We start from the raw sequence: 25,685 nt of genomic DNA, 5'->3' as shown, positions 1-25,685 counted from the left end.
ATCACAACTCCTCACCAGCAAGAGAACAAAATTGGATAGAGAATGAGTTTGATGAATTGACAGAAGCACACTTCAGAAGGTGGTTAATAACAAACTTCTCTGAGCTAAAGGAAGATGTGCTAACCCAGTGCAAAGAAACTAAGAACCTTGAAAAAAGGTTAGACAAAATGCTAACTAGAATGAACAGCTTAGAGAAGAACATAAATGACCTACTGGAGCTGAAAAACACAGCACGAGAACTTTGCAAAGTATACACAAGTTTCAATAGCCGAATACATCCCGCAGAAGAAAGGATATCAGAGATTGAAGGTCAATTCAATGAAATAAAATGAGAAGGCAAGATTAGAGAAGAAAGAGTGAAAAGAAATGAACAAACCCTCCAAGAAATATGGGATTATGTGAAAAGACCTAATCTACGTTTGATTGGTGTACCTGAATGTAATGGGGAAAATGAATCCAAACTGGAAAACACTCTTCAGGATATAATCCAGGAGAACTTCCTCAACCTAGCAAGGCAGGCCAACATTCAAATCCAGGAAATAGAGAGAAAGCCAAAAAGGTATTCCTCAAGAAGAGCAACCCCAAGGCACGTAATTGTCAGATTCACCAGGATTGAAATAAAAAATGCTAAGGGCAGCCAGAGAGAAAGGTTGGGTTACCCACAAAGGGAAGCCCATCAGACTCACAGCAGATCTCTTGACAGAAACCCTATAAGCCAGAATAGAGTAGGGGCCAGTATTCAAATCATTAAAAGATCCTTCAACCCAGAATTTCACATCCAGCCAAACTAAGCTTCATAAGTGAAGGAGAAATAAAATCCTTTATGGACAAGCAATTGCTGAGAGATTTCGTCACCACCAGGCCTGCCGTTCAAGAGCTCCTGAAGGAAACGTTAAACATGGAAAGGAAAAACAAGTACCAGCCACTGCAAAAACATGCCAAATGGCATGTTTGACACATTGATACAATGAAGAAACTGCATCAACTGACGGGCAAAACCAGCTAGTATCAAAATGGCAGGATCAAATTCACACATAACAATATTAACCTTAAATGTAAATGGACTAAATGACCCAATCAAAAGACACAGACTGGCAAATTGGATAAAAAGTCAAGACCCATTGGTGTGCTGTATTCAGGAGACCCATGTCATGTGCAAAGACACACATAGATCCAAAGGGATGGAGGAAGAGTTACCAAGCAAATAGAAANAAAAAAAAAAAAAAAAAAAAAAAAAAAAAAAAAAAAAAAAAAAAAAAAAAAAAAAAAAAAAAAAAAAAAAAAAAAGCAGTCATTGCAGTCCTGGTCTCTAATAAAATAAACTTTAAACCAGCAAAGATCAAAAGAGACAAAGAAAGGCATAGCCAGACAATCCTAAGCAAAAAGAACAGAGCTGGAGGCATCACGCTACCTGACTTCAAACTGTACTTCAAGCTACAGTAATCAAAACAGCATGGTACTGGTATCAAAACAGAGATAAAGACCAATGGAACAAAACAGAGGCCTTAGAAGTAACAGCACACATCTAAAACCATCTTATCTTTGACAAACCTGACAAAAGCAATGGGGAAAGGATTTCCTGTTTAATAAATGGTATTGGGAAAACTGATGAGCCATGTGCAGAAAGCTGAAGCTGAACCCCTTCCTTACACCTTATACAAAAATTAACTCCAGATTAAAGATTTAAACATAAGACCTAGCACCATAAAAACCCTAGAAGAAAACCTAGCCAATACCATACAGGACATAGGCATAGGCAAGGACGTCATGACTAAAACTCCAAAAACAATGGCAACTAAAGCCAAAATAGACAAAAGGGATCTAATTAAACTCCAGGGCTTCTGCACAGCAAAAGAAACAATCACTAGACTGAAACAGCAACCAACAGAATGGGAAAAAGTTTTTTGCAAGCTACTCATCTGACAAAGGGCTAAAATGTAGAATCTACAAAGTAAAATGAATTTACAAGAAAAAAATAAACAATCCTGTCAAAAAGTATGTGAAGGATATGAATGGGCACTTTTCAAAAGAAGACATTTATGCAGCCAACAAATATGAAAAAATGTTAATCATCACTGGTCATTAGAGAAATGCAAATCAAAACCATATTGAGATACCATCTTACGCCAGTTAGAATGGCGATCATTAAAAAATCTGGAGACCACAGATGCTAGAGAGGATGAGGAGAAATAGGAACAGTTTTACCCTGTTGGTGGGAATGTAAATTAGTTCAACCATTGTGGAAGACAGTGTGGTGATTCTTCAAGGATCTCAAACTAGAAATACCATTTGACCCAGCAATCCCATTATTGGGCATATACCCAAATAATTATAAATCATTCTATTATAATGACACATGCACACGTATGTTCATTGTGGCACTGTTTACAATAGCAAAGACTTGGAACCAACCCAAAGGCCCATCAAGGATAGAGTGGATAAAGCAAATGTGGCACATATACACTATGGAATACTATGCAGCCATAATAAACAATGAGTTCATGTCCTTTGCAGGGACATGGATGAATCTGGAAACTATCATTCTCAGCAAACTGACACAAGAACAGAAAACCAAATACCACATATTCTCACTCATAAGTGGGTATTGAACAATGAGAACACATGGACACAGGGAGGGGAACATCTCACACTGGGGTCTGTTGGGAGGTTGGGGTCTAGGAGAGGGATAGCATAATTCTTAGGTATCATGAGGGGGAGCTTGCCCCTACCTACTCCTTCACCTATTTGCATCTCAACCACTCAAATGCAGCAATGAAAAGGAACAAATCACTGTTACATGTGGCAATATGGATGAATATCAAAAACATAATGTTGAACAAAAGAAGTCAGACACAGAACAGTATATATTGTACAATTTTATGAGCATGAGATTCAGGAACAAGCAAAACTAGTTATATACTATGGTCAGAGAAATCAGAACAGGGATGCCATTAGAGATAATGGGGAATTGGTTAGAAATGCACTTAAGAGAACTTTATGGGTGATGAAAACATTCTACGTCTTGATTGGGGTAGTGGTTACATAGTTGTATTTTTGTCAAACTCTGAGCCATATGCTTAAAAGGGATACAGTTTCTTGTATATAAATTATACTTCTATCAAGTATCTCAAAAAAGAATACATTTTAAAAAATCTGATTAATATGATCCAAAAAATTACATAGTTCAACTCTAATGTATGAAAATTCTAAAGAAATTAATAGTAATTTTATTAAAATAGGAACAAGGGAATTGATTGCATCCCTATGTTTTATGGGCATTTCTAGCCTCCTGTAATAACTATATTATAATTGATACTCTTGCAACAATAACAATGACTATAAAACACACCTAGTCATAAACTTAATAAAAAAAGAAACATGTTACTAGCAGGCATAAAATAAGATCTGTATAAAAGGAACGGCACACCATACTCCTGAATGAATACTCAGTAATGTAAATATAATTATTTGCTTTAAATTAATTGTATAAACTTAGCATCATTCTGATGAAATTCCATTCACTGGCAAAATGTTTCTAAATTTCATATTTAAAAATTATTATATAATAAGTTTTACAATATAATTATATAACATGATGTTATATAATTATGTAGCTTATTTATAACATGTTTATAGTTATATAATTATAACTTATATAAATATTTTTAAATACGATATTTAGAGGCATTTTGCTAATGTCCATATGTAATAATTAAAAATAATTATATAAGTAAACACATTTTTAAAAGATGATAAACTGTGAAATTCATAGCACAAAATTTTGAAATTAATTTTGAAGACTCAATAATTAAATCCAAAGTCTCTAGTGCAAAAATGACAAATCATCAATGAAATAGAATTCAGAGTACAGAAATATAGATAGAAGTAAATATAAACACATATCTCAGTAGTGACCAGCTCTCTGGGTTTTAGCAATGAAAGAACTGTGTTCCAAGAAAGTCCTCCATCCCAGGCAAATGAGAATGGTTGGTTACCTTACCCACACTTACTCTGTAAATACAAGTGATTCAAAGATTTTTTTGCTATTTAGCAAAATTCAAATATGCTTCATCATTTCCATTACAATGAAAATAACAACATTGATAAAACAAAGCTCAATAATCATTCGTTATTATGAATTCATTATACTTTCATTATTATGAATACATGAATAATGAATGTATGCTGTAGGTAATGCATTATATAAAACATAATTTCTGATGTATGTCACCAGTTTGTCTGAATCTGTGCCATTTAAGGCGAATCTGAAGTGTTATTAGATAAGGTGCATTTTTAGATGAGATTTTAGTTGGATGCAGTGGCAAAGCTTATGAAAGTATAGCATGCTGAGAAGAGTTTGACATAAAATGGATGCAAACCATGAAGCTCATGATGGCAGAACCTGATTTTATATGGTCACCATGCAATGATAACTCAGCTATTTAATAACAACCTAGTGTATAGAATACAATATTGTAAAAAGTTCACTTGAGGCATGATAATTAGTGTTATGATAAATGCATTATTGTTATTATTATTATTTGAGACGGAGTCTCTGTCACCCAGGCTGGAGTGCAGTGGCATGATCTTGGCTCACTGCAGATAAATGCATTATTTTAAATCAAAAGAACGAGGATGAAATATTTCATTTGTGGTAATGGGACAACTGGCTAACTCGATAGAATAAATCAGAGTCAACTATTCCCAAATTGACATCATAAGAAAAAACTTTATAACAAGATTAGGACAAACTTTATAACAAGATTAAATGACAAAGGCAGAAACTAAAAACAAAGAGACTGATTGACTTCACTACAAAAAAAAAAAAATTTACAAATTGTGCCTTCCAGAACAGCCTATTATACATAAATATAATATGACATCAGAGATTTTCGTCTAAATAAGTAATCTGGTGATGGCGTTTTAGGGGGCTGGGTGGGTAGGAATGAGATAAGATTGACCCTGAGCTGAAAATTGTTAAAGCTGGGTGATTGGTATCTTGGCATTAGTCATACTATAATCTCTACTTTGTATGTATATGAAAATGTCCATATTTAAAAAATAAAACCAGGCTGGGTGTGGTGGCTCACAGTTGTAATCCAAGCACTTTGGAGGCCAAGGCAGGCAGGCGGATCACCTGAGGTCGGGAGTTCAAGACCAGCCTGACCAACATGGTGAAACCCTGTCTTAAAAATAAATAAATAAATAAAAACCAAAGTTCACTTTGCATTGGGAAAAATATAGAATGTGTAATAAGCACATGGGTAAGTAATATAATTGTACAATTTTATTAGAAAAGAATAAGCAATCTAGTGGCAAAATGGGTAAAGGCTATAAATAGAAAAAAAAATTTTAATACCTAAAATTGTCAAGTATACCTTTTTATTTTCTGCTTAGGGTTTTTTTTGGTACATTCTATTTTTTTTATACAATTGAGTCTTGTGGGTTTTGTAATCAGAAAACCACAATGCCTGTCACACATACACAGAAAATTTTCTAATCTAATTATTATTCATCTCAAGCATCTGTCCATGGTGTTGAGCTGATTTGCCTGAGTGTCACTGTGTAAGTATGATAACTATTCCAGTGGCCACCACAAATTATGTTAGCAGTACTAAAGGAAGAGCTGATAGAATCTACTGTCACTTTATTTTGCTTGTTACATTTCTGTTTATTATACATGTGTTACTTTCTAGCAAAAAGATTTTCATTTTTGAGCAGTATATCACATAACCAATTTTGGAGAATCTTATAAAGAAGCTCAAGAAAGAAAAATCTAAAGAAGTGACAATAAACAGAGGCATTATTTTTTCAAATAACTGCTAGGACAGTTGAAATAGCATTAGTATTTCTTAAATTCTGTTAAAACAAATTTTACTGCCTCTCACCCGCTCTTCCCATTTTTTTTTTTTTTTTGCAATAACTTTACTTTTTCTTTCCTTCTCTTTCCCCTTGAATGCTGAAGTCCCTAGAGATTTTTAGATGAGATGCCTGATCACAATATAATCATCTTAGGTGAATAAACAAATTATATTACTCTTATAGTGTCTCCAAACCCTCAAACTTTACAGTAAATTGAGGACTACATAACTCTAATTTAATGACCATACTGTAGTTATTATATACTAAATAGAGAGTGTCCTAAAATTATTGCAATATTTAAATAATTTCTGGTTTTATCAAACTAGAAGTGGAAATGTGCTATGCTGGTAATTTTCATGGTTTTCTTTCCACAGAAAATTTAGGAATAACAATGTCTATCTAGTTTCTGACATACTCTGTTGGTGTGATTTATCCTTTAATCCTCTCAACTCTACTGGGCAGATGAGGAAACTGAAGTTTAGCCAAGACCACACACATCAAGAAAGCAGAACTAACAGTATTTAGACTTTGTTCTATTTGGCTCAAAAACTAGATTGGTTCTTTTCTTTTCTACATAAGAAGTAATTAAAGATGAAGATAATTCTACTCAACATGAATTTATCAATTTCAATAGTTTAAAAGTATGGAAGTTTTTAAAAAAATATCTATTTATCATCTGATTCCCTGCTATCCCCGCCCCAATGAGGCAACAGCATCAGAAATTAGAATTTTGGATGGACTGTACTTTAAAATAACATTCTGAAATGCTTGTCATGATCTCATTTATTGACAAATACATGACACACAGTCTTTATTTTCTCTATCTTGGCTTACTCATGGACCTTATTAGAAATCCATGTTAGTTTAAGATTTCTCCTTTCATTTAATAGATATCAGTGATATTTATGGATATGGTAATATGAACAATGACAAGAGTAAGGGAATATACTTTTATGACATCTTCTAGAGGTTCTAAGTACTTGTATTTTAGGTTATCTTCAGTGATTTACGTGGTAGAAATTTTGTCTGATTAATTACCTCCTATTTGCTTTCTTGTTTGTTTGTTTGAGACCAAGTCTCGCTCTGTCACCCAGGCTGAGTACAGTGGTGTGATCTCAGCTCACTGCAACCTTCATCTCCCTAATTCAAGTGATTCTCCTGCCTCAGCCTCCTGAGTAGCTAGGATTACAGACATGCACCACCACACCCAGCTATTTTTTGTATTTTAAAAATAGAGACAGGGTTTCACCACATTGGCTAGGCTGGTGTTGAACTCCTGAACCTCAAGTAATCCACCCACCTCAGCCTCTCAAAGGGCTGGGATTGCAAACATGAGCCACTGCACCCAGCCATTACCTCCGGTTTTGGATGGAAACATACTTTTTCTTTTACTGTTGCACATTACAATTTCTTTCAAAACCTCCTTCTGTTGTGCAGATAGAAAAATGGAATTTTTCCTTTGACTGATTTTTGAGATTTTACCTGCATATGGGAGTAGGAGTAGGCACTGCTCCAGGACTGCACTCCTGGAAGATGTGGTTACACAACAAAGCCTCAGCAGCTGGCCGGCAGAGTGGGCTCACTACTTTCAGTTCATTCCAGGCAGCGTGAACCAGTAGCTCTTGGGCCTCCTCAGGGTCCGCATAGGAGGTGTTGAGGAAAACAAGAGTGTCTTTTGCCAGGACTGCATTACACACCTCCCCTCTGTACTGGGCGCAGTAGCCTTTGTTATCTTTCTGTGGTTTACTGAAAGAAGAAATGAACAACATTTCTAATCACATGCTATTTCTTGGCATTCATTCTGCTTTTCCTTTCTTTCTTTTTTTTTTGGTTTTCACATCTGTGTCACAGAAATAGGAGAAAATTGTGCTAGCAAATTGGTTGACATGTTCCATTTGAATATTGTCTTCATCTCCAGCTGCAATTATATCATCTCTAGCTACTCCACAGGGCTATTGAGAAGGCAAAATGTGATGATGGTTGTGAAAAGCTGGGAGCTCTCCAGGACTGAATAGATTTGGGTATTTTTATTATTTTACATTATAAATAGAATCTGACTACTCTTAGTTATGCCACATTACAGACTTCTTGCCAATAAGCTAATATAAGCAAAGATGCATCTAGAAGACATGTCATCATGATGGTTAACAAATAATTGAGCATAATAATAATTGCTGTCAACTAAAACGTTTGCAGCTTTAGGAGTATAGTTTATTTACATGTTAGGACAGTTTGCCTTGATTTTTTACAACATATACATCTTTGCAACACCTTCCATACTCAGGTTTTCTCACCCACACATCTTCCCAGAATTCCATTAAAGAAAAAGAAAGTCATATAGGGAGGAGAAAGCAGAAATATGGCTTCTAGAGGCACCAAGCAGCGCCTTCAGCTTTGCTGTTTCTCATCACATGTCTCATCACGTAGAAGGTCAACTGGTCAGCCAGTGCCTCAATGATCTATTCTGTGGAGTGATGTAAATGATTACTCCGAACTCTGATTATTGTGTGTTAATGGGCAATAATATTAGGGAGAAACCTGTAAACGCTATAGTGCTAGCACAAACATAGGATTAAAAACTTACCTGCTATAATAACTGAAGACAATTGGGAGAATGGAACATGCTGCTGGTACTCTCTTCACACATTTACTTGTTCCCTTAATGGAATTCTGGGAATTATAATAACTCATATGCTCACCTGACAAACATATATTGAGTTGAGTACTTATTATGTGTAGGCACTGTGATGACCTCAATATATTCTTATGCCTTCCATCAGATCTTCCATAGTGTTAGTAATGACAGAAAACTCTTAAGTTGTATTCTCATTTAGATTTGTACAACTATTGGATTTAACTTTTTTTCTTTTTTCTTATCCCTGCCCACACCTTTGCAAATAGTCACTCTTCTCAATCACTCCATCTGAGTGTGCCATCTATTTCCTGGCAGAACCAGGACTGTTACAAAGATGAACTGAAAGCATTTCCCTAACTTTTTTTATTGGCTTTTTAAAAAATATATATACTTTAAGTTCTAGGGTACATGTGTAGAATGTGCAGGTTTGTTACATCATTCTCAGCAAAGTAACACAAGAACAGAAAACCAAACACTGCATGTTCTCACTCATAAGTGGGAGTTGAGCAATGAGAGCACAGGGAGGGGAACATCACACACCCGGGCCTGTGGCAGGGGTTGGCGGCTAGGGGAAGGAGAGCATTAGGAGAAATACTTAATGTAGATGACGGGTTGATTGCATGCAGCAAACCACCATGGCATGGATTTCGCTTTTCATTGTCTTTATATAAAGAATTTAAAGAAATTAGAATTTGTAGCAAATTTAAAAATTGTTACATGACCCCATTTGAATTTGAAAAATTGATACTATAATTACCATCACTGGCTGGTCTTTAAATCAAATTCATTAGAGTGAGATATAATACATTCAGGTAAAACAATAAACTTCCAAAAAACACAGCTATACTTTAATGTTTTATAATATAGAGTTTTCCTTTAATTCATACTAGCTTTTTACTAATTAGCCAACATGATTTTTACTGTATAACTTAGTTTGTTGGGGATATTTAAAATGAAGGCCTTGAATAAGAAAGCACAAAACTCCATTAAAACTTTCTTAAGCTAAAGGTAAGAAAACACCCAGAGAAAATTAGAAACAAGATGCTGTTGTTGGGGCTCAGAATACAGTACCCCAAAGTGAAGGCCTAAGAAGCAGACTCAGAAACAGTCTCTCTGACCCTCTTCTGCCCTCCTGTCTCTCCTCTCTTTCTCCCCCAAGACAATCCTTCCACACTAGAATCCCTCTTTTCCAAGACAGATCATAGACACCAGAACTCTCAAGGCCAGCCATGAAACCTAAACATTTGCTCTACCCACCCCAGCTTTTCTGTGTAACACCTGGCCATAAAGAAATTCAGACCCTCATTCCAGAGAGAGCCTACGTCTTACCTGGGAGGAGGGGGTGTTGCATAGAGAGGCTGAGAAAAATCTGAACAGGCAGGATGGGCTAGTTTCCCCGCTCAGTCTGTTAGCATTAGATCACACCCTTTGTGCCTAATCATATTTCTACACAGCTGTTCATATTTCATTGAACCTGCATAAAAATGGATTGCTTCCCCTGTATCTTCAGGTCTTCATTCTGAAGGGTCCCATGTTATGTAAAACTATGATCAAATAAATTTGTTATGCCCTTCTCTTGTTAACCTATCTTTGTTAAACAGGTGTCAGCCATGACTCAGGATGGGAAGGAAAGGAATTAACACCCATCCAGCTCCTACACTGTGCTTTTAGAAACTAGATAGTAAGTAGTAACCAGAAATATCTCAAACTGGTTTACAGACAGCCTGACGTGTTGATGTAGTATCTCGGCATAAAGGCAGGGATGAATGAGAGCATGTGTGACCCTTTACACTTAACAGAAAAATCTCCACCATGTAAAAGTTAAATATTTCCTAGTGTCTCTGAGCTGAGAATTATTCATGCAGGTTTTGCTGTCATGTGTTAACTATTCAATGATGCTGTTCTTCATTTTCCATGAGTATTTTTAAAAAGAATACACATTTATGATGTTTAATTATATATCAAAACATATTTTAAAAATTGGAAACTAAGAAAAAGTACACAAAAGAAAAATTAATGAAAATAGCCTCAGAGATAAGGATTACTAACAATCAACTAACAGGGAACCCCTCTGTCTGAATTTCAGCTGCTGCTTTTAATAACAGCCCTGAAAATCTTTGGAACAACCTCAGAATGACTAATAGTATTGAATTCTCATTAGTTTTACAGCATTAAGTATATAATGCAAAAAAACAAAACAAAAGAAAAAAAGACAATAGGTTTTGAATAGAACTGAGAAGATCTTGGTTTTAGTTTTGTTTTTTCTTCCTAACAGCTCCTATAAAAACCCTTTACGTGCTGGAAAAAAAAATACACATACAAAGTATACGATTATTATTAGTTTTCTACGTTTCATTTCCATGATTTTCCTGTGATGATTAAGGACTTGGCTTGGTAGTATTTTCAGTGCTTGGATTAGCTCTAAAAGGTAAGGCACACACAAGACCATCTCTCTCTCTCTTTCTCTCTCTCTCTCTCTATGTATGTATGTATCTATCTATATTTATATAGATCTGAATCTGTTTATCAACTACCTAGTTATAGTTTCAGTGTTTCAACCACTTTTTCCTCTCCTCTTGTGTAGAAATATAAACCTTCAATTTTACACAGTGATCAAACTTTAGATACAAGACACAGAGGCAAACTGGGACATTTTGTCTCTCAACCCTGTAAATCTCTCACTTCAGACATTTTAAAAAGGAGCTCATGGCAAGAACTGGGGAGTGAGATGAATGCAAATAATTTCCATTGGTGTCTTCTGCTGTCTTTTGTAAGTGATGAGACCCTCCATGTCCAGCTAAAGTTGTGTTTCTCCTCCTGTAGTTCTTGGGACGGCTGATGGGGCAACACTAGAAGCAGCTGGTCCTGTTGCTTATTTGAACAGTGGGACAGAGGTCACAGGGATCTGTTCACAGAATGCTTGTTATTTTGGAATGAACAGCCAGACTAGCTTCTAAATATGCTAGTTAATATCGCACATGGAGCTAGTCCCTCTCTTGCCTCCTTACAATCTAACCCAGTGGACTTCTCTTTCAGTAAATTCCCTTTCTTGTAGAGGCAACAATGGATATTTGATCTCAGATCTCCTTTTTAACTTCTTTTATAACAGACAACCCTATGTGTTCAAAGGGAGTAGGTAAAGAATTCTCAGTGCACCTCTTGTTCCTTTTTCTCTCCGCTTTGAAATGTATGAATCGCATTCAATAGAACATTTTAAAATGTAATCTTCAAGTTTCTATGAGGGAGATGTCTACTCCCTTTGAACACGTAATACTTTGTCCAAGGGCATTCCAGATGACCAGCCATGGCATGTTTGTGTTGTGACACCCCCACGGCTCTGGTGGAAACTCCACGCCTTACCACCCTCCCTCCCTGGCACAGGCACGCTTGATAGCTGTACCTCTCCTCTGGTTCAGAAAATCTTCCCGTTTTAAGCAACTGCCTTATCTCTCCTTGAACTTTCCCAACAAAGGTAATGACAGATTCTATGCCACTTCCAACCTTCAAAGCAAATGGGAAATGCTGCTATTCTTTTGTGTCTAGTGTCTTTGTACATAATTCATTCTCTAGGGAGGGGTCATCAAGTACTACCCATAAGACAAATTTGGCCTGCTGCCTGTTTTTTAGAAAGAGGGTTATTGAATGGCACTTAAAACAATTTTAGTTTAGATAAACTTTACTCTGCTAAGGCAGTAGCTCCTAAAATTAATGAAAATTATTAAAGCAGTATTTAGATTTAAAAATGATCTAAGAATTTTTTTCTTTTTTTTTTTTTTTTTGAACTAAGAATTTTTGATACGACATTAACACGTTGGATTGTGGTCAATTATGACAAATCACGATCTCATATAGTTAAAATTAAAACCAGTTTAATTTTTCATATAATATATATCATGATTTTCAGAGCAATATATACATCCAAATGGTATTTCTTAAGACTTTTTAAACAGTAAAAGTGTCTTTAAAAAGTTTTTTTAATTAAAAGAACTGTGTGTTTTTAATTAAATGAACTGCGTTTTTTTAATTGTGTACTACATGATGTTTTAAAATATGGACACATCGTGGATGACTAAATTGAGCTAATCCAACAAATGCATTACCTCACATACTTACCATTTTCTTATGATGAGAACACTTAAAGTCTATTCTTGATAGTCACTATACTAGAAATCTCTTGAACTTATTTTTGCCATCTAACCAAAATTTTGTATCCTGCTGCTTGTTTTTAAACATAGCCTATGTGTTAAGAATGGTGCCTTAAAATTAATTACACTTCATAGAGCTTTATGAAAGTCTGTTTTAATAAGTACTGCAAATAAAACACTATAAGTTGCAAAATATTATAAGGGATACCTTCTTATATATAGGATAGAACTAGGAGAGAGAGTTCGGCAGTTCTGGGTCTCATTTCTAACTTCATCATTTAATAGCTGTGTAAGCCACTTGAACTCTCCAGTTCAAAGAAACTTTCTTAGGATTTTTTTCCCTGTAAAATAGAGATAATATTAGTACCTATTCCATGGGGATGTCTTGAAGATAAATAATGCGTATAAAGCTCAGCATAGCGCCTGATCCATAGGAAGTATTCAATAGAGGTTACCTGTCTTTCATTTCGTCATACTTACTAAAAGGATTAGAAATTAGAAAGTTTCTAAAATGTTACAGTGCTCAGCAAATAGTAGACACTCAATAAACAGCATGGCAAATAAAAACACGCTCCACTGCACTCCAGCCAGGGCAGCACAACAAGACCCTTTCTCAAACAAACAAAAACAAACAACAAACAAAAACCCCGCAAAACAAAACACTGGAAACATTGGTAACAGTTTCTTACCTCCATTCTATTAACAGGAAAGGAAGGTCCCACAGGAAGTCCAATTAAAGGGGAAAAGAAAGAAAGTTAGTACATTTTCATCTTATGGTTTGGAAGAGATTATTTTGATACTACTGATTTCTTAAGTTTCTGAAAAGTTATCTGCTTCTGCTAGGAGGCCAGATACTGCATTAATGGGCAGATTTGGAGGAAATTAAGAAAATATTGAGTATCTTTAGGAAGCATGTTCTTTTCAAACTGAGTTGATCATGGGTAACATCCATCAAGGCAATATCTAAGCTCAGAGTTTCCCTCCATTAGCTACCCAGGGACTTTGCATTAAGAAAAAAAGATGTGGAGGTTAACAGAGAAGATGCATAAAGTAGACTTAAAGGAAAAATAAGGCAAAGAAAGAAGAAAGATGAGAAGAGAGAAGGTGGAAGAGAAAGCAGAGAGCAGGCAATGGTTGTTCTCATAGACCTGGCTGCCTCAGGTGTGTGTGACCTGGGTAGCTGCACAGCATCCGTACTCAGTAGGGCCTCAGGCTTAATTTAAAGTTCTGTTGTCACTACTTTGAAATCCTTACTGTTTTTTGAACACCTAGCCCTGTAAATTGTGTAGCTGCTCATGCTTATGGATGTAAAAACTCAGCGCTCTCAGGAGACTACGCCTCTCTTCTGGTGGTGTGTGATTCCCAGGACAAAGGGCCCCAGCTCAGACTCTCTCAAGGCATGAGAATCCTGGCAAGGGTATAAGATACCAGCATTTCTGAGTTATTCCATTTTCCTTCTTGTGAATTAAAAACTTCACACATTTTACCAAGTGATTTATGGTGACTTTGTCCTGTCCTCTCAACCTTCATTATGAAAGTAAACAAATGCTTTGTCTAAAACCAATTTCCCATATTAGAATTTCTCCTAATGTTGAGGTCTAACTTATTTTTGAAGGTTTTGGATCCATTTGGGTGTGATTTGGGAGTGGGAGGATTTTTAAGGGCTGCAACATGAATTTCTCTGAGAGGTCAATCTTCTTAAAATACAATGAGTTTGTATTTCTAATCATTCCCTTTTAGATTTGTGAGGGTTAGTGACTACAAGGTTTTTATAATCTTGAGTATATGACTTTTTTGAATCTTTATGGGATTTTTATTCAATGAGCCCAAAGAATATTTTAACTTGTATTTTAGGTTCACAGGTACATGTTCAGGTTTGTTATGTAGGTAAACTCATGACTTGGGAGTTTGGTGTACAGATTATTTTGTCACCCAGGTACTAAGCATAGTGCCCAACAGTTGTTTTCTAATCCTCTCCGACCTCCAACCCTCTACCCTCAGGTAGATCCCAGTGTCTGTTGTTCCCTTCTTTCTGTCCATGTGTTCTCATTATTTAGCTCCCACTGTAAGTGAGAACATGAAGTATTTGGTTTTCTGTTCCTGTATTAGTTTGCTAAGGATAATGGCCTCTAGTTCCATACATGTTCCTGCAAAGGACATGATCTTATTATTTTTTATGACCACATAGTATTCCATGGTGTATATGTACCACATTTTCTTTATCCACTCTGTCATTAATAGGCATTAGGTTGATTCCACATCTTTGCTATTATGAATAGTGCTGTGTTGAACATTTGCACACATGTGTCTTTGTGGTAGACTGATGTATAGTCCTTTGGTTATATACCCAGTAGTGTGATTGCTAGGTCAAATGGCAGTTCTGTTTTTAGTTATCTGAGGCTTTCCACAGAGGTTGAACTAGTTTACACCACTCCAGTACTGTATAAGAGTTCTCTTTTCTCAGCAACCTTGCCAGTATCTGGTTTTTTTTTATTGTGATTATTTCTTTTGAGACAGAGTCCCGCTGTGTTAACCAGGAGGGAGTGCAGTGGCACGATCTCAGCTCACTGCAGCCTCCACTTCCTGGGTTCAAGTGATTTTCCTGCCTCAGCCTCCTGAGTAGCTGAGATTACAGGCACATGCCACCACACCTGGCTAATTTTTTGTATTTTTAGTAGAAACGAGGTTTTGCCATGTTGGCCAGGCTGGTCTCAAACAGCATCTGTTATTTTTTAACTTTTTAATAATAGCCATTCTGACTGGAGTGACATGGTATCTCACTGTGGTTTTGATTTGCATTTCTCTAATGATTAGTGATATTGAACATTTTTTTCATACGCTTGTTGGCTGCATGTATGTCTTCTTTTCAAAAGTGTCTGTTCATGTCCTTTGCCCACTTTTAAATGAGGCGGCTTTTTGCTTGTATGTGTAAGTTCCTTGTAGATTCTAAATAGTAGACCTTTGTCAGATGTATAGTTTGTAAATATTTTCTCCCATTGTGTAAGTTTCCTGTTTACTCTGTTGATAGTTTCGTCTGCTATGCAGAAGCTCTTAGGTTGAATTAAGTTTCATTTGTCAATTTTTGCTTTTGCTGCAGTTACTTTTGGCATTTTCATCATGAAATCTTTGCCAGTTCCTATGTCCAAAATAGTATTTCCTAAGTTATCTTTCAGGTTTTTTTTACAGTTTTAGGTTTTATATTTAGGTCTATAATCCATCTTCAGTTGATTTTTGTATATGGTGTATGGAAGGGATCCAGTTTCAATCTTCTACATATGGCTAGCCAGCTATCACAGCACCATTTATTAAATAGGGATTTCTTTCCCCATTGCTTGTTTTTGCCAGCTTTGTCTAAGATTAGATAGTTGTAAGTGTGTGGTTTTATTTCTGAGCTCTCTATTCTCTTCCAGTGATCTGTGTGTCTGTTTCTGTACCAGTAACATGCTGTTTTGCTTACTGTAGCCTTGTAGTATGGTTTGAAGTCAGGTAGCGTGATTCCTCCAGTTTTGTTCTTTTCGCTTAGGATTGCCTTGATTGTTTGGGCCCTTTTTCGTTTCCATATGAATTTTAGAATAGGTTTTTTCTAGTTCTGTGAAGAATGTCATTGGTTGTTTGACAGCAATAGCATTGAATCTTTAAATTGCTTTGAGCACATTGAACAATGTTTTGTAATTCTCATTGCAGAGATCTTTCACCTCCCTGGTTAGCTGTATTCCTAGGTATTTATTCTTTTTGTGGCAATTGTAAATGGGATTGTGTTTCTGATTTGGCTTGGCTATTATTGTTGTGTAGGAATTTACTGAGTTTTGTACATTAATTTTGTACCCTGAAACTTTGCTGAAGTTGCTTAACAGCTCAAGGAGCTTTTGGGCAGAGACTATGGGGTTTTCTAGATATAGAATCATGGCATCTGCAAACAGGGATAGTTTGACTTCCTCTCTTTCTATTTGCATGCCTTTTATTTCTTTCTCTTGTCTGATTGCTGTGGCCAGGACTTCCAATACTATGTTGAATAGGAGTGGTGAGAGTAGGCATCCTTGTATTATTCTGGTTTTCAAGGGGAATACTTCCAGCTTTTGCCCATTCAGTATGATGTTGACTGTGTGAGACCAATTTCTTTACTTCAGTGGAGATGTATCAGGTTTTGGCAGAGTGGAAAAAGTAGTCATAGATAGTATTAATTTGTTAACATTCCAGTGGCATTTTGAAAACTTTTTCAAAATTTTATGATGTTTACAATAAATTTATTTGGAAATGATGCATAACTTTGCATTTTAAAACTTTATCAATTAGGGCCAAACATGGTGGCTCATGACTGTAATTCTAGCATTTTGGGAGGCCCAAGTGGGAAGATCATTTGAGCCCAGGAGTTCAAGACCAGTCTTAGCAACATGATAAAACCTCATCTTTGCAAAAAATACAAAAACTAGCCAGGTATGGTAGCACACATCTGTAGTCCCAGCTACTTGGGAGGCTATGGCAGGAGGATCACTTGAGCCCCAGTGGAGGTTGCAGTGAGCTGAGATCATACACCACTGCACTCCAACTTGGGAGACAGAGAGAGAGAGAGAGAAAGAGAGAGAGAGAGAGAGAGAGAGAGAGACTGTCTCAAAGCAAAACAAAACCTTTATCAATTAGATATCTTGATAAATAATATGGAATGGTGATCAAAAGAGGTATCCATTTTTCTTTATTCTTTTAAAATACGAATACCTCACTAAACAGAAATCAGCTCTGAGAGTGTGCTAATTTGGTTAATGCATACATATTTATGCATGCATAATTTAAAAAGATATGTATCTCTCTTTTAATTTAATTAAAATATATATGTATCTCTCTCTGCCTCCCAGGCCCATATGTATATATAAAATACATATAGAGTTCATAGACTCTTATAATAAATGAAAAGCAGCAAAGAGGCAATAATGATCAAAAGGTTCATTTTTTAATGGAATAAATTTTATTCCACTAAATATTTTTAGCAGAAATTCAAAACTGTAAAGAAATAGTCTTTTTTTGACAAAATGGCTAAAGAATCATGCAAGTGTTCAGAATGAAGTAGAACAGAAAGAGACACAATGATATATAACAATCTCATGATTTCCTATATGTGATAAAGTATTAGCAATACAAAAATAACTCATAAATACTCAGCCATAATACCCATATTATTTGGTAATTTTTTTTTTTTTTTTTTTTTTTTTTTTTTTTTTTTTTTTTTTTTTTTTTTTTTTTTTTTTTTTTTTTTTTTTTTTTNTTTTTTTGAGATGGAGTCTCACTCTGTCGCCCAGGCTGGAATGCAGTGACCTGATCTCGGCTCACTGCAACCTCAGCTTCCCGGGTTCAAGCAATTATCTTTCCTCAGCCTCCACAGTAGCTGGGCCTACAGGCACCCACCACCATGCCCAGCTAATTTTTGTATTTTTAGTAGAGGTGGAGTTTCACCATGTCAGCCAGGCTAGTCTTGAACTCCCGACCTCAAGTGATTGCCTGACTCGGCCTCCCAAAGTGCTGGGATTACATGTGTAAGCCACTGCACCCAGCCAATGTTTCATTTCTAATTCTGAATTTTAAACATTAGTTGCAATAATCATAAGGCTAACTGAAATTGAGTTAAATGAGTTAAGGCAAACTGGTTTTGGAAGTTGATTCTGGATGAATTAGTCTATTATAACCATAGTACTACGTTCATTCCATCAAAACAGCAGTATTTTTATTCCAGCTACTCACAGCATGGACCTCCTTGTATTTATTTATTTTTTCCACCAGTAGTTGGCACACTCTCAAAAAGTAAGACAAATGATTGTAGGAAATATGTAAACACACACACACACACACACACACACACACACACACACAACTTGACATTTTTCCTTGGAATTTCTAAAAGGGCACAATCACCCCAACCTTTGTTGCAATTTTTAGGCCCTATAACCAGACAAACAGTTTTGGTTCTCAGCCTTCAAATAAAGATGGAGAGCATCTCTCAGCAAATATAAGGGGAAAGAGGATGAATTATTTCCCTAGGTCTTCTCATTCTTGAATGATACAATGTATATGATAACAACACATCTCGTGGGGTGATTTTTCAACTGCCTAAGAATTAAGAGACTAGGACTCAGAGACAAGGAAAGGGTTTGATTTGTCTTTGTTTGTTTGTTTGTTTTTTTTTTAAATAATATTACTGTCTAAAAAGAATTGCAACAATCTGAGGGCAGAGAGAGAGGGTCCAGGAGTAGAGCTCCCCACCATTGCGACAGGAGGGACACAGGACTTTCCCATGTGGTCAGTGGATGCTATGAAGGTAGCTAAGTTACCAAGAGGACTGGACATCAGACAAAGAACTCCAGTCGTAAGCAATTGCAGGTTACCTCAGTAGGGATTGAGATCAAGGAATGGGGATTATGAGAGATTGAACCAGTAAAGAATCTCCCATATCAGTGCACTGTGCAATGCAGAGTCCTCTGAAGGAGCCTCCAAAGAACCTGTATGTCCTAGGAGAGAGTCAATATTCAGGTGCCTGCAATAGACAGACATTAATAACCCATCAAGGCATTAAAAGCCTGGATGCTGCACCTGCTGGGTTTCAATACCAGTTCTGCCATTTACTAGCTATGTCAGCCTGGGAACCTCCCTGAGCTTTAGTTTGCTCATCTGTGAAATGGAGATAATAAAAGTAACCATCTCATTGAGTTGTGATAATTAAATAAATTCATATATTTATATATGTATATATAATATGTACATATATATATAGCACCAGGTACTGAGAATGTACCTTGCAGCATTATTATTATTAGACAGAGGAACAATAACAACAGAGAAAGAACTAAAACATATTCTATTTAGGAAGAGACATTTGCCTCCTTGTAAATCCTCTTCTCCTTAAACATGCCAGAGACAGAGGAACAGGAGGAAAGGGAGGAAAAGGGTACACAACAGCAGCAGACCCGTTTCGTCTACTCTCCACGTTCCTGAATGAAAGACTGGCTGGCCGTGTAGAGAGTGAAGCAGATGAGGTTTAAATTATATAAAAGAGGAGTTTTAAACTAGATCAGGTAGGGTTTTTAATCTCTAAACATTACCTGGAAATTATGGAATCTGCCTCTAAGTCTGTAATGGATTTGCTCTCGAGAGGGACAAGGAGATTCTAAAAAGCATAATTCCTCAGTTCCCAATGGTTGGAGAAAACACCATTTTTCTCTATATAACTGTCAAGTTTAAATTGTTCAATACATTCGCTACACATAGAATCTCAGACCTTTGTTACCTCTCTGGTTCCTATTTATGAGTCATTCAACGTTGTTCGGCAAACTGCAATGGAGTTTAAAAATAAGATTTTGATCCAGAGTAGGGTTTTAGCCAATAATGAGCTCTAAAATTTTATCCATCCGCTAAATGGGACAGAAGGCCACATCCTTCTAGCAGTGAGAAAAGTGGGACTTTTTTGTGAAATTTCTTTATACATAAGAGTTAACAGACTCTAGGGTGACTATGAAGGAAACATCAAGATCAATCTAAGATTTGCAGTACTCCAACTGCCAGATGAGTTGCTGGGCAGTAGGTAAATCATTATAAATTTTATACCTATTTCCATTCTGAAATAAATCTAGTCAATTCTCTTTCTTTTGCTGAGATAGGTAGGCTGGGGCTGTAGGATTGATATTTTGATCATCTAAGAGATGATGCCATTGATGTTTACCAATTATAAATTGGAGAGAATTTAAATTTTGGTGTACTGGGCAAGAGGCCTGCAAGAGTCTCTTGATTAAAATAACCAAAGGCTATGAAAGAATGAAGAGAACCCTATGTCACTGCTGAACTCGGGAAAGAAGTGCCTTCATGCTCTGAATCTCATGGCAATTCTGCCATTGTGCAAATAGAATAGTGGGAAGAAAGACTTTGGAACGCTGGAAAATTCTTCCAGAGAAAATGGCATATAATTTGGAAGTATAAAGGCAGATTCTAATAGCAGCTGAGCAGGAAGATCTATTGAAAAACAAGGGGACCAAGGTTATGTAAATGTAAAAGCCCTCCTTTTGTAATGTGGAGGAGGCTCCAAGAGCATGGAGATGAGCCAGTGCCAAAGAGAATCCAGCCATAGTACTTGGAAGGAGAGAATGAGCTTCTATAGGAAATGTCTCCACTTGCATTTTCTTTTCTTTTCCTTGGGGTATGTGGCTAGGAGATGAGGAAGGGGTCCAAGAACCTTGCAACTATAAAGTGCTCTAAGCTCAGAATTCAGTTTTTAAGAATTCTCAAAATATCCAGCAGTCACCAAAATTTGTAATATCTTTAAAATTATCTAGAAAAGTCAGTAAAAACATTGGCCCTCTTCTGAAACACAGTACTGCTCTAATATAAGAAAGCTGCCTGATTGTAAAAGAATACTTACCTTTTATGCCTAACTGCAGAACATGTGGTAGCAATTTAGTGTGGCTACTGGCTGTTACTCATTTTTCCCTTCCCTTTTTATTAAAAACAAAAACAAAACAACTTTAATTAATTTAAAACCAGACAAAGCCAGCACAGAATGCCAGGGATGGTGTCTGTTTGGTTGATAAGAGCGCTCTCTACCTATGATGGTTGAGGCACTGCGTGGTAAAGCAAATCACGTGCTACTGTTCTGTTACCAAGCCTCAAGTGTTATCTCCAACATTGGGAGGAAACAGGAGTGTGGTTATCAGACATGCGAAAGAGCGTGAAACATGTCAGTACATTCAATCAGCTATACTGAGTATGAAATAGAGTTCAAAGTTCCATTTTTTTTTTTTTTCTGTAGTAGTGTGAAACATCACCTCCTTTGAAATAAGAAAAATAAAATCACGTGGTCCATCTGGGGAGTTGGGATACTCCAGTACTACCACATCAGATTTCTCCCTACTGCTCAGTTTAGATGATACTACCTGTGTTCATCTGACTTTTAAACTTAGTGACCAGAAGGCTCAGACCCTGTGGTCAATTTAAAGAAGAGGCAATTTAGAAAGTGGGCGTTGTTGGTAGAATGGGGAGTGGCTTGTGTTAGAGGAGGGTGTGATCACAGGCTTGTGCCTGTACTCTGCGACTGGATAACCAATGACCTTACTCTCCGATGAAATATCTGCTGGGGCCATTGAAAATGGGAAATACAAATGTGTATTTTATTTCTCTTTCTCTCTCTTTTTTTTTTTTTTTTTTTTGAGATGGAGTCTCATTCTATTGCCCAGGCTGTGTGCAGTGGCGTGATTTCAGCTAACTGCAGCCTCCGCCTCCCAGGTGCAAGCAATTCTCGTGCCTCATCCTCCCAAGTAGCTGGAATTACAGGCATGCGCCACCATGCTCGGCTAATTGTTGTACATTTTAGTAAAGACGGTGTTTCACCATGTTGGCCAGGCTGTTCTTGAACTCCAGACCTCAGCTGATCTGCCCGCCTTGGCCTCCCAAATTGCTGGTGTTACAGGCGTGAGCCACTGTACCTGGCCTGTATTTTTCTCTTCTGAATCCCTGTGTCCATTTTGATGGTCTCCAGCTACCCTAGGACTATGTTCACTAAAGGGATCATGGGCTGTCTTGCTCATCTCTGCCACAGGGACAAGGGGTCTGATGACAAAGAGAAGGCATCTTGCCAAATGCCCAGCATCCTGGCAAGTTTACTTTGCAACTTGAGCCTTGTGGGGTTGTGACTGGAGGGGAAATGCAACTTCCTGGTTCATAGAGAGAAGTTCCAAAAGGTTTTCTGACTCCTTTTGATGACTAACAGTAAATGTAAATGAGTCAGAAAGAAATATATCACATTTCTCAAACAATGCATAAGGATTTGGGCAGACACATGGAAGGGTTTTGGAAAAATGAAGGCTGATCTTTATTTTTTGTTGTCCTTCAAACACTAGAAATATCACTAGACATAACCCTAAGCATAAGCATAAGATCAGCTTTTTCCATTTCCAGTTCTGCTGGGAAGAGCAAATAAACAGATGGAGTAGAAGTTTCAAAGGGAAACACGAGGAACGTGACAGATGGGGCTGTTGACTACTAGGGATACTAGTCACACTAGTGAACACTGCTAGAACACTAGGAGAGGATGGAGATGGCTAAATGAGACAGCAGAGTTTGGCATTAAGGAAGCATTGCCAGAATGGCAAAAGATGCACTGTATCTGACTTGAAGCTCTGGACTTCTGGCCAGCCTCATTGGAGGCCAGGAGAGAGAGGGGCCAAAAGCAGAAATGCAGAAAGCAGATGCCATACTCAAGTTCTGGGAGATCTGGAGGGCATAAGGCCATGCTGCTTTCAAATGACCCTGAATGAAGGAGGCTCCAAGGATCCTTTTTTCATCGAAGTAGCCTAATTTTCCTAAAATATCAGTCCAGGGAGCACCCCAAGGTAGGGAGGTAGTTTCCGCAGTGATTCCAGAGGGACCTTCATGGGGCTTCTAGCAGGTCTAACTTACAAAAGCAGGTTGAAGAGGAAGCAGAAGATGTCTCATGGGAGTTTGGAAGTCTTGTTCAATCATACTCATGATATATCCTTATTGGGTCAGTCTGGGGTAATTTTGGGAAAAGTCAAGGAATGTCAGGTCCCCTCATAATCAGTGAGATTCAACCAGACAAACAAATCAGGTGTTGGACAAAAGGGTCTTATTCCAGGGAATAACACTAAATGTGTAGCAGTTTTTTAGTTAATAGACATGTTTCTCATTTATCATATCCACTCTAGACCTTTTTAGTCTTTTCCTTTCCCATTTTTCAGTTTTTGAGTAACAACTCTTATTTGTTTACTTGACTCTGAACATCGTACAGCACTATGATTCTGTATATGGTTAGATTTAATTGTTGCCTTTTTAGTTCAGAAGGGCAAAGTCCCAGGTCCCAGTTATAGGTTAACCCTCTCCTTATGCTGCCTGCTCTACCTCTACCAAAGTTCCTTGAATAGCTACTGTAAATCTACCCCTGTCCAGAGTGGCTTCAAGTCTCACTTCCAGGATGCCCAACTTCTCCCCATTCTAAAGCTTACCTCCATCACGTTGCCATGGTCAAGTTCATGAATAATAGTCAAGTCATAGCTGGTTCTAGTCTACACAACCATTATTCCTACAGAGATGACTGCTCTTCCTAGGCGCTTACCTCTGCTGCTGTAGCAGATTGCAAGCTACTCTCTGTTGCCACATCCCAATCCTGGCATTGCTCCCACCATCCCTTCCCCCATGCTGTTATTTTTCCTGGGCCGCCATTGCTGATTGTCCCCATCCTCACTCTGGTCTTTCTCAATGCTGATATCTAAGATGACCTCTCCCTACACCCTAGGACATGGCCTTCCTATACTGCCAGTCTCAGACCTTTAGGCTCTTTCTACTACTGGAAGATACCATTTCCTGAAGGTTACACATTTCCATGTTAGTGTTCTTTTATGGAGCTGGATGAGGTTCTCATTTGGGCTAGGACAGGGATAAAGAGGTGATGTTGCTGTGTATAGTATGGAGGTAGTCATGCCCCATAGTCCTTTCAGCATCTTAAAGATCGTATCCATGGGATGAACCTCCCCTTGTGTAGTGTAGATATACCCATTTTATTAGGTTCCTCTCCTTAGTGGTTATAGCATTGCCTTTACAACCACCTTTGTACTTATGATGAGTAGGCTCTAAAAATTACTGCACTAAAGGTTGGGAGAGATTCCTGACCACCAGCCCTTCCAGCTTGATATGCTGTGAAAAGGAGGAAGGCAGGGAGATTAAAAATTGGGATATTTTATAGATTTTATAGATTCCTTTTCTGAACCCTAATTCTAGAATAGATGTGTACTGATCAATTAAGGAAAAAGCTGAAAGCAGATGGAGTTTTTCTAACTTCTTATTTAGGGTACTTTAAGAAAAACACCCCATAGGGATCCCTTACTTTGACGTGGATGGCTACATTAATGTGAAATGGAGGCACGACAATGTTGGGCAGATAGTAGAACTGAGTTAGCAAGCCCAAATCTCTCCTGAGTCCTGTGTGCCTTGAAAGTGATCTAGAATTTGCTTCAGACCCCGTGAGGATCACTGAAGGAGCTGAGTTAGAATTCAGCAGGCCAGTCAGAGGGCCACAGTAGGGACAGACAGGTAGACCTAGCTGCCAAGGTTGCAGAGCAGAGTGCAGACAAGGGCATGATGAAGGCTTTGACTGAGATGCAGAGGGTTGTGCTGCTCTAAAAGGTGTCTCAAAGAGGCTGGGCCAGCCAGGAAGGTCCCCTGGGTCCAAACCAAGCCAAGAGATAAAATCACAAGTTCCTCAGCTGCAGACTTCACCAGAGACCTGGCAGGTAGCAGTGGTGCCAAGGGTGTCCAGAAGACACCACTGCCTAAATACAAATCCTCTTCTCTTTTGCCATCTAGGGAAAGAGAAGGAAGGAAGAATAGGGAGAAAGAACTCTGGCAGGGGGTGTCTTTGAGTGACTGAATAATAACCTGAAATGAGATTCTCCTAAGATTAGTAACATCAATATTTTTCTTCTGCCCAGTGAAAGTACAGGTTAAATTAAATTAGATCAGTTTATTTTCTTGGATTGAATATTCATATGTAAATGTGATTTTCTCTCTCTCCCTGTGTTTATATAAAACACACACACACACACACACACACACACACACACAATTAAAATATATATTGATAGATTTTTAAAATATATTTAACAATAGGTCTTGATCAAATGTCAAAAAAAAAAAAAACAAAGACAACGGGGCTAGAATAATTCCAGGTAATTCAAAGGCATCAACATTTTTTAGTATTATATTATCTCTTGGGCCTTCTCCTGTTCATATGCTTTGTATTTCTATATTATTGTTTTTTCTGGGCACCTTTCAAAATCGGATGCATCTGAACACATTCTTCTAGTCCACTGCCGTTTTCAAGCACTTACAAACCTTATTTCTGTCCTGATTTGTCCTGTACCTCTCTCCTCTTCCCCCTGAACCCATGCTGCTGCTTCTGCTGTTCTGACGACACCTGGAAGAGCCTCCTGACAGCTTGCCACACTTCCCAACCTCTTGACACTTCAACATACGTTAATTTACTAGAGGATGTAGCTGAC

The 25,685-nt window shown here is 37.4% G+C and overlaps 1 protein-coding gene across 7 annotated transcripts in view; it reads right to left on the bottom strand.

Annotated features, from left to right (window-relative positions):
• The window catches only part of MUSK (muscle associated receptor tyrosine kinase), a 121,999-nt gene that overhangs the window by 22,728 nt on the left and 73,586 nt on the right, over positions 1–25,685 (bottom strand). For all 7 annotated transcript variants that reach the window (XM_017503376.2, XM_017503375.2, XM_017503377.2 and 4 more), the window contains 2 exons: positions 13,332–13,338; positions 7,345–7,608 (listed from right to left, as the gene is read on the bottom strand). In XM_017503376.2, the coding sequence (XP_017358865.1) occupies positions 7,345–7,608; positions 13,332–13,338 (271 nt within the window). The remainder of the gene's footprint in view (positions 1–7,344; positions 7,609–13,331; positions 13,339–25,685) is intronic.

Source organism: Cebus imitator, unplaced genomic scaffold (assembly GCF_001604975.1).
Source record: "Cebus imitator isolate Cc_AM_T3 unplaced genomic scaffold, Cebus_imitator-1.0 Scaffold310, whole genome shotgun sequence".
Lineage (NCBI taxonomy): Eukaryota > Metazoa > Chordata > Mammalia > Primates > Cebidae > Cebus > Cebus imitator.
Note: the sequence above shows the minus strand (reverse complement) of the source record. Positions and strands in the feature narration are given on the sequence as shown.